This window comes from Solanum dulcamara, chromosome 4 (assembly GCF_947179165.1).
Source record: "Solanum dulcamara chromosome 4, daSolDulc1.2, whole genome shotgun sequence".
NCBI lineage: Eukaryota > Viridiplantae > Streptophyta > Magnoliopsida > Solanales > Solanaceae > Solanum > Solanum dulcamara.
This window is the reverse complement of record NC_077240.1, coordinates 2,606,666-2,616,471: the sequence shown is the minus strand read 5'-3', so window position 1 is coordinate 2,616,471 and position 9,806 is coordinate 2,606,666. Positions and strand designations below refer to the sequence as shown.

The 9,806-nt window shown below is 34.5% G+C and overlaps 1 protein-coding gene across 1 annotated transcript; it reads left to right on the top strand.

The window, feature by feature from the left end:
• Nucleotides 1-6,088: 6,088 nt before the first annotated feature.
• On the top strand, nt 6,089-9,574 carry LOC129885462 (polyol transporter 5-like). Its single transcript, XM_055959742.1, has 3 exons — nt 6,089-6,284; nt 6,739-7,101; nt 8,195-9,574. Exons 1-3 carry the CDS (start codon nt 6,155-6,157, stop codon nt 9,286-9,288), a joined length of 1,587 nt encoding a protein of 528 aa, XP_055815717.1. The 5' UTR covers nt 6,089-6,154; the 3' UTR covers nt 9,289-9,574.
• Nucleotides 9,575-9,806: the final 232 nt, after the last annotated feature.

Sequence of the window (9,806 nt, the reverse complement as noted above, 5' to 3'; positions counted from 1 at the left end):
CGCCTTACAATAATAAAACACCGGCCCCTCGGTGTCTTACACGTCTTCTTCGCTGATACATCCCAATTCCCCCCTCTCGCTGATACATCCCAATCACCCTCTCGGATATATCCCTCCCTTCTCGAATACATCACTCTCTTATGTATATGGATGTCCTATCCCCTTTCTGATATATCTCTACCCCTCAATGATACATCTTGTCCTCTCGAATACATCCTTCCCTTATATATTCGGATATCTGTTAATATATCCGGAAGTTCATTGATGTATCCGAAATTCATAAATTTTAAAAGATTTTTATAATTTGAAAAAAATAGAAAAATAATATAATTAGCTCTTAACACTATGCGATTTAGGTAAATTATATATTAAATATTAACATGTGTAGTATACTCTGGGTTTTAGGAGATCATGTGAATGGGTTTGCTATATACTCTGGTGCAACTTATTTTCATTGGTTTTGATAATGACTGCATTACAGTGGCTTATCATGTTGTTCCTCCCAAAATGTGTGGCATTTCTATTCAAAGACTTAGATTATGACATTCAAATTAATGTTCCCAAGCTTTAAAGGCAGTTTCTTTTTATCAGTAAAAACAATTACTACTGTCCTATATGTTCACAAGTTGTACTGCATGACTCCTAATTAATTATTGATCACCCACCATTTTTCTTTTTTTAAATCTCAATAATTTTTTTCACCAAAATGAAGAGATTTTTTTTTTCTTAATGGATTTTGAAAGAAAAAAATTAAGATTTAAAATGGAGAGTAACTAAAGCTGGTGTAAAAAAGAAGAGGGTAAGTGGGAGCGAAAAAGAAAGGACGTGAAAGTGAGGTGATTTTGCTTTTAATTTTTTTTTACTTTAATGGGTTTAGAAAGAAAAAAAAATTAAGATTCAAAATGAGAATACATAGAGGTGGTGTGATGAAGAAGATGGTTGGTGGGTATGAAGAAGAAAGAATGTGGGGTGGGGTAATTTTGTTTTTTAATTATTTTTTTTTTTACTTTAGACGCGCTACTTTTTTTTTTCCACGTATTATAATTAGCATTTAGCACAATATGGATTTAGCTGTTTTTTGGGTTAATACTAGATTAATTTAGTGCTTACAAGATCTAAAGAAAGTATTCCTAAATAGCTAATTATATCTTGGGCAATTATGGTTGTGTTCGCTAGGAAGGAAACATTAATTTCGAGAAAACGTTTTCTAATTTTCCTATATTTTATTGGGCAAATATTTTGAATTTTTTTTTAAAAAAAAAATAATCAACTTTAAAATAAAGAATAATAGAAAAACAAGTTCCAACATTTTATACTGATTGTGTCTTTTCCATTCTCTAACAAGGCAGTGCTAGAAAGGTCGAGGAGATTTATCTAAACCCCTTTAACGAAAAATTACACCGTTTATAAATTATTAAATTTACTTTTGCGTATATAAAGTAGATATTGAACCCCTTTTGCCTTCTTAGTATGTTTACTTTTTATATTTCGAACCCTCTTAGTTAGTAAAAATTATTGTTCCGTCACTGCTCTACAACATACCTCATCTTCACCCTCATCTCCCATAACTCTCATCCCCACCCCATCCCACCCCTGCCTTAATCCATCCCCCAACTCTCATAGTATTTGTAGAAATCACCATTCCAGCCAACGTGAAGGTTGAATTTGGGAGAAGCTTAGAGATAAGCTGGAGAGAAAGGTAAAGTTTTAGAGAGATGAAAAATTGTTAGAACGTACAAAATATCTACACTTACTGATTACATATACTTAGCAGCTAAGTTTACTCTCTAATCTCAACTAACTATCTTTTAATTAGTGTGGGCCCCATATCTAACAAACACTACATATACATGATACTAATCCAGCTAACTAACACAATATTTACATCAACTAACTGTCACTTACACCATGTGCATATATGGATATTGCACATGTTAATATTCAATACTCCCCCTCAAGTTGGAGGCTGCAGAATGTCCAGCACTCCCAACTTGGTCATCAAATACGAATGTTGTTGCCTTGTCAGCCCCTTAGTCAATAGGTCCGCTTGATCACCTGTGCCTACGAACTCAGTTTGGATAGTTCCTTCCTTTATTTTATCTCTTATGAAATGACAATCAATTTCTATGTGTTTAGTACGTTCGTGGTACACTGGATTTGCAGCCAACTGGATGGCTGCCTTGCTATCACTCCAAACTCTCACTGGTTGATGTATTTGTACTCCCAGCTCCTTGAACAGTCCCAGTAGCCAAGTGACCTTTGCTGCCACTGCTGCCATACTCTTATACTCAGCCTCAGCTGAGCTTTTCGACACTGTTTGCTGTTTTTTTGATTTCCAGGATATCAAGGATTCTCCAAATTTCACTGCATATCTTGTGATGGAACTTCTTATGTTTGGACATGCTGCCCAATCTCAATCACACCAGCATGTCAACTCCTGTGTCTGTTGTGATTTAAAGATGATACCATATCCTGGTGCATTTTTGAGGTATTTGACCATTCTAATGGTTGCCTCCCAATTTGATACCTTTGGCACTTGCATAAATTGACTCAATGTTTGAACTGCAAAGCTGATATCAGGCCTTGTGATGGTGACATAGAGGAGTTTATCTATCAACCTTTGATATTTTAAAGCAACTTCAAGGACTTCATCACCCTTGACTCCAACAATTCTGTCATACTCCACAATGATCAGCTTGCTTCCAGCTTCTAATAGTGTGGCAGCTGGTCTTGTTCCTACTAGGCCCATTTCTGATATGAGTTCTAGTATGTACTTTCTTTGATTGAGGATAATACCAGACTGTGATCTCAGGACTTCAATTTCAAGGAAATATTTAAGCTCCCCTAGATCCTTGACCTTGAAGTCATGATGCAAAATCATTTTCGCCTCTTCTATAAGAATGTTGTTGTTTCCATTAATGAGTAGGTCATCTACATACACTAAAATTATTACAATATCAGTACCTGATTTTCTTTGAAGAGAGAGTAATCATGTGCACTTTGGCTGAATCCTGCAGCTACTAAGGCATCAGTCAGCTTTATGTTCCATTGCCTTGATGCCTGCTTCAGGCCATATAATGATTTCAGCAGCCTGCATAACTTGGTCTCCCTCTGTTTCTTAAAGTCCTCTGGCAACTCCATATACACTTCTTCATACAAGTCTTCTTGCAAGAATGCGTTGTACACGAAGATTCCAATCATTTGATGCTGCTAATGCAATTACAGACCTCACAGTGATCATTTTGGCCACTGAAGAGAATGTTTCATTATTGTCGAGGCCCTCCTTTTGGCTGTACCCCTTTGCCACTAATCTTGCCTTGAATCTTTCAACTTCTCCATTAGCTTTATATTTGATCTTGTATACCTATTTTGAACCTACTGCATTCTTCCCATTTGAAAGGTCAACAACCTTCCAAGTATGATTTTCTTCCAATGCCTTGACTTCTTGCTTCATGGCTTCTACCCATCTACTATCTCTTGAGGCTTTTTTGAAGGTTTTGGGTTCAAACTGACTTGAGAATTTTGCTAAATAACTCTTATACTTGCTTGATATTGCTGCATATGACACATATTTGTTCATAAGATAAGTGCTAGTTTCATCATGACTATTATTGAAAATGTAGTCATTCAACCACCCAGGCCTCCTAGTAGTCCTTGTTGGTCTTGCATTCACAGCAGGAGAAGTATTGACCTGCAATAGAGTTTGTTCACCTTGTTCAACAGGAGTGGCTTGTTCAACAGGAGTGGCAGTAAGATCCATAGCAGCAGGAACATGTGAAGAATTGTTGTTGCCATTCCCATTGTCAGGTCCATTGTCAGGTGGTGCCAGTGTCCCCACATCTAACAAACACTATATATACATGATACTAATCCAGCTAACTAACACAATATTTACATCAACTAACTCTCACTTACATCATGTGCATATATGCATTTTGCACATGTTAATATTCAATAGTATTTGTCTAAATTATATTCAAATAATTTTAGAAAATATTTTTTGTTTTCTACAAAAATTAAAAAATAAATAAAAAACTCATATTTTTTTTAAAAATAAATAATATTTTTCATCGACACATTTTCCTTTGTACTGAACCCACCCTATAGAGCCGATGCTTTTCCTGGTTAATTTGATTTATTACAATATCAAATTACTCTTCATATAACTAACTTAATCAAAAAAATATCAACCCCTTAAAACTGGGTAATTAGAAATTCTCCTTAACTTTTCTAATTTCTTAAGTGACCAATGAGGTGTGTTTGGTTGATTTAAATAGTTTTTTAATTAGATTAATTATTTTAAATTCAAGTAAAATGACTTTCCGTCAAAAAGGAGAGAAAATTATTTTTTAAAACTCTCTTTCAATATCCCCTTCCGATATTCTGACTCTAATCAAAGTCTTGGCAGCTTCCGACTAGGGGCAGAGTTACTAATGGCCCCGGGTGCATTTGAATCATTTTCGAAGAAAAATTATATTATTTATATATTATTAAAATTATTTTTTATGTATATATATAGTAGATGTAGAATTTCTTCTAACTTTTTTTTTTATATTTACTTCTTAATATTTTGAGTCCCTTAATAAAACTACTGCTTTCATGAATCCCAACCCCAATCCCAAAACCCGGTAATTTTCTTTTAAAAAAAATTTCGTAGAAAACATTTTACTTCGAACTAAACATACCATGGGTCTACTTAAAAATAAGAACAAATATTTATTCTGTAACATTTTTTAGATTAATTCTTTAATAATCAATTTATCGACCGCGAAAGAGCGGGAAAGTTCTGCAGTTATTCTCATAGATTCACTCTGTCTTTGATGAGTCTATATTGAAAGAAAGTCTACTAAGTAAAGTCCAATTCAAAGAAGAAAAAAGTAGATAGAAAAAGTAAGCAGAAAAGGAAAAGAATTTCCTACTATAATTGGGTTTTTCTTTTCCTAAAAGGAAAACACAAAGTTTTCATATATTTGGCTAGTCCTTTTCTTATAGGAAAAGGTTTATAACTTTATAAATATAAGTTCATTCCTTCTAACATAACTTGGTAGAACTCACGATGTAGTCCTAGGAGCATTCACAATGTAGTCCTATAAAGAGAGTTATACACCAAGATAAATATTGTAGTCTTGAGTATCCTCTTTAGTGAGTTGTTCCTTTTACAAGAGAGAAATGTTAATTGTTGTTTTCTCCTTGTATTTGAGAACGGTGTACTCCATATCATAATAGTAAAAATCCTTCTACCCGTGGTTTTTTCCCTCTATTTGTTAGAGGGTTTCCACGTAAAATTCTCGTATCTAATTTATTTTCATTATTTATCATCATATCAAACTTTAGTTATGGTGCTTCCTCCCCCAACATATATCTTATCCGATTCCATTAGTTTTTTTTTTCTTTTTCTTTCCTCTTCAATAGATTCACTTTTTGATTTTATATTGGTTAAGTACTATTTATCCGCATCATTACTACGAAAAAGAAGGAACTTTTGGATAAAATTGCTAACAGGAGTATAATTTTTACCTTTTTAGTAATCTTTGTATATACATTAAACAATAGAATATTTAGCTAATTGTTCCTAATTATGTTTCATCTGACTTAAGAAGATAATTTAGTCATTAATTGAGCGACGTGGTTAAGTGTAAACCTACCATAAAACTGGATGTCGACATCACGAAAACGAACAATATGTACTAATGAGCTTGTTTTGTTAGGTTTCCCACTCATTCAATATCCATTTTAGAGTCGAATTAATTTAGAGTCGAATCATGTAATTCTCTTTGTGGAATAAAATTTTATTATTAATATTCAAATTTGTGACATGTAATTAAAAATAAGAGATAATTAACTCCAACAACAACATTTTGCTGATTGTAATGAGCTTGTTGTAGTTGAATGTGTATCAAGTAAATACAACAACAACGATCTAGTGAAATTCTACGACGTGAGTCTAGAAATGTGTGTCAAGTAAATATATCCAATAAATTAAACCAAAACTAAAATGGACCCCATGAAGCTCAATAATTTAAACATATTGGGTCAATATTAGGGGCCCTTTTTGTATATAAATAAAGGTGTTTGATAAACTCAAAGATGAAGACAATACACTTTTGGGTGACTATACCTTCTCTCTCTGGCTAGCTATTTTTCTCTTCCAATAATGGCGGACGATAAACAAAACCAGGTAGCTAGAATTCAAGATTTTGATCCTCCAAAGAAACCAAAAACAAACAAATATGCAATTGCTTGTACTTTTCTAGCTTCATTGGCATCCATCTTGCTTGGTTATGGTAATTAACTACTTTAATTTTCTCCCTTCTTAACATACTTCTTCATTTTTACTTTCAACATGTTATATATATATTGCTTAAAACTTCACATGCTCCAACTGTCTCAAATTATTCATTGTTTTTTTTTTAAAAAAAAATTATCTCAAATTATTTTAATATAAGAAGAAAACATTTGCTCGCGTGAAAACAAACAATATTTCTTTTTTCTCTTCATTCATTTTATCGAGTTTAGAGGCAGATGCAACGTTTATCTAACAAGGTTGAACTGAACATACACTATTTTGATGCAAACGTAAATATATATTATTTAATATTGATCGTTACTAACGATCTTATAAATACAATATTTAAATTTTGAATCTGTGTTTCTGACAATCTTATTTGAAGAAGACCATTTTCTTGAATTAGAAATAATGTAATGGGTATTTAATTTTTAGTTATTTGGTCCATGCAGATATTGGGGTAATGAGTGGAGCAATCATCTATATTAAGAAAGACCTCAATATCAGCGATTTCAAAGTGGAGATTCTAGTGGGAATCCTCAATGTCTACTCTCTCTTGGGTTCCGCCGCAGCCGGCCGGACCTCCGACTGGATTGGCCGCCGGTACACTATGGTAGTGGCTGCCGCGATCTTCTTCGCCGGAGCTCTTCTAATGGGTTTTGCTGCCAATTATGCCTTGCTCATGTTTGGTCGATTCGTCGCCGGAATTGGTGTCGGGTACGCTCTCATGGTTGCTCCGGTTTACACAGCAGAACTCTCGCCGGCGTCATCTCGCGGTTTTCTTACTTCCTTCCCGGAAGTTTTCATCAATTTTGGTACGTGGTAATTTAGTTAACTGTTAAAACTTCAAGTTATATATATATATATCGTCATAAAATTATTTAACACTATCAAGCACAATTTATGATCTTAAAAGGATACAATAAATATGACTAATAAGATTTTTAGATAATTATTTTTACATTTCACTATAACAGTAATATATGAAATTAATTTTTATGATTTTTGTAATAATATTTTGTTATTTTGATTAAAAAAATTGAAATCATTGGCGTGGGACTTTGAATCTAACGCTGAAATTGTCGTTTTCTTTAGTGATGGCACGAGTCAATAATAATGACAAACAACATGTTTTTGTAGTATCATTTTATTGATACGAAAGAGAAAAATATACACAGCAGAATCCTGAAGGCAAGACGAAGACCAGCTTTCCTATTCCAATATTTTTTTGTGGATTCAAATTGTATTTAATATCCTTAAATAATTTGCACTTTTGTCAGTTGTAATTACTATAGATTATGTTCTATCACCAACTCAAATTACTATTTTGTTTCAAAAACGTGATTTTCCCCCCCTTTTTATCAAACTTTTACTTTCAACTATTCACATATCAGATTTGATCAAGATTATAAGATTACATTTTTTTAAATATATGTTCAATTTAAAATTATAAATTCAAATAATTGAAAGAGAGAGAGTACTATAATTCTCTATTTTAATTTTTCCATGCCAAGACTTGAGAGAGATTTCTTTATTTTAAAATTCTTGCTTGTTCTAATAAACTCCTGGTTGGTAACATAAAGACGTCATCATATTATTTGATTGGAGTGAAGTTTAAAAGGTAAAATAAAAAGTGTGGCAAATTATTGGAAGTAGTCTAAGTTGTTGCGATTTAAAAGATATCCATAAATGAACACAATTGTTACCTTGTAAGAATAGTCAAATATTGTTATTGGCATAGGTACCATGCTATTTTATTCAATACTTTAATATCAGCAGCGTCAGCTGGAGGATTTGTTGAGAAGTCCTTAATTAAAATGACAAAAAATGTTCAATTATATGAGAGCCATATATATTCGATATTTATTTTTATCCACAAATAGACTCAGATAAATTTGTTAATGACAGGTATATTGCTGGGATATGTATCTAACGTGGCGTTCTCAAAACTTCCACCTCACCTGAGTTGGCGATTCATGCTCGGAATTGGAGCAGTCCCATCAGTATTCTTGGCAGTAAGTGTTCTCGCCATGCCGGAGTCACCGCGTTGGCTTGTTATGCAGGGTCGACTCGGCGATGCAAGGCGAGTTCTCAACAAAACATCTGATTCCTTGCAAGAAGCGCAGTTGAGACTCGCCGATATCAAAGAAGCTGCCGGCATACCGGAAAACTGCAACGACGACATCGTCCAGGTACCAAAACGCCCCAAAGGAGACAACGTATGGAAGGAATTGATCTTCTCTCCGACGCCGGCCGTCCGACACATTTTAATCACCGGCGTCGGAATCCATTTTTTCCAGCAAGCAAGTGGAATTGACGCCGTCGTTTTGTACAGCCCGAGGATTTTTGAAAAAGCCGGGATCAAGTCCGATCACGACAAGTTGCTCTGCACCGTCGCCGTCGGAGTCGTCAAAACATTGTTCATTCTAGTAGCCACATTTATGCTCGACAGAGTCGGTCGCCGGCCGTTGCTATTGACCAGTGTCGGCGGAATGGTGGGGTCGTTGGTGCTTCTCGCCACCGGCCTGACAATAATCGAGCACTCAGAACACAAATTAGTTTGGGCAATAGCACTTTGCATAACAATGGTGTTAGCTTACGTGGCGCTCTTCTCAATCGGTATGGGTCCGATAACGTGGGTTTACAGCTCGGAGATTTTTCCGTTGAGGCTCCGGGCAACTGGATGCAGTATAGGGGTAGCAGTGAACAGAGTAACAAGTGGAGCAGTGTCAATGACATTTTTGTCCCTCGAAAAGGCGATAACTATCGGAGCGGCATTTTTTTTGTACGCTGCCTTTGCGGCGGTGGCGTGGGTGTTTTTCTTCACATTGATGCCGGAAACTCAAGGGAAGACTCTAGAAGAAATGGAAGTATTGTTTGGAACTTTCTGGAACTGGAGAAAGACGGCCAGAGAACTGAAAGAAATGAAGAAGACGGAGAAAAACAGTAACGATAACGGCCAGATTCAGATGGGTACTACTAATCCAGCTATTAGCAATTAAGAAAAATCATTTGGATGAAAAAAGTATGTTAACCACATTGTTAATATGGGTTTTACTTGAGGACTTTTCTGTCAATTTAGATGTCCTCAAACATTTTTTCTCTTCCAAACTCTTCAGATTTCATGGGAGAAGAAAAAAGGGACTTCGGCAAAAAAAAAAAAAAAATTAGCAAAATTATGTGGTACTTAATAGATAAATGGAAGGGATAAATTGGGAAAAGGAAAATTGTAACAGTGAAAGAACAATATATGAAAGGAGACTAGCAATTTCCCTATTTCGTACACAATATGTTGTGATAATTTTAGGTTACAATTACTTCATGTACGACATATGACAAATATTTATCAAAACCAATAGAAATGATGAGTAAACAGATGTACTAATTATGCTACAATTTTCCTAAACTGCCTTCAAAATCCTTCATGCTTGTCTCATTACGAAAAGGCTACTCACATTTATCAAACTACAGTATCCTTAAAATGAGTCCTCAAATTTCTTTCGAACAAATCACCAAACTC

What these genes read in the sequence shown, in the direction of transcription:
- LOC129885462 (XM_055959742.1), top strand. Translation starts at nt 6,155, where the DNA reads ATGGCGGACGATAAACAAAACCAGGTAGCTAGAATTCAAGATTTTGAT. An exon ending in ATCCATCTTGCTTGGTTATG is followed by an intron (nt 6,285 to 6,738) that starts GTAATTAACTAC and finishes TGGTCCATGCAG; the next exon opens with ATATTGGGGTAATGAGTGGA. An exon ending in GGAAGTTTTCATCAATTTTG is followed by an intron (nt 7,102 to 8,194) that starts GTACGTGGTAAT and finishes TGTTAATGACAG; the next exon opens with GTATATTGCTGGGATATGTA.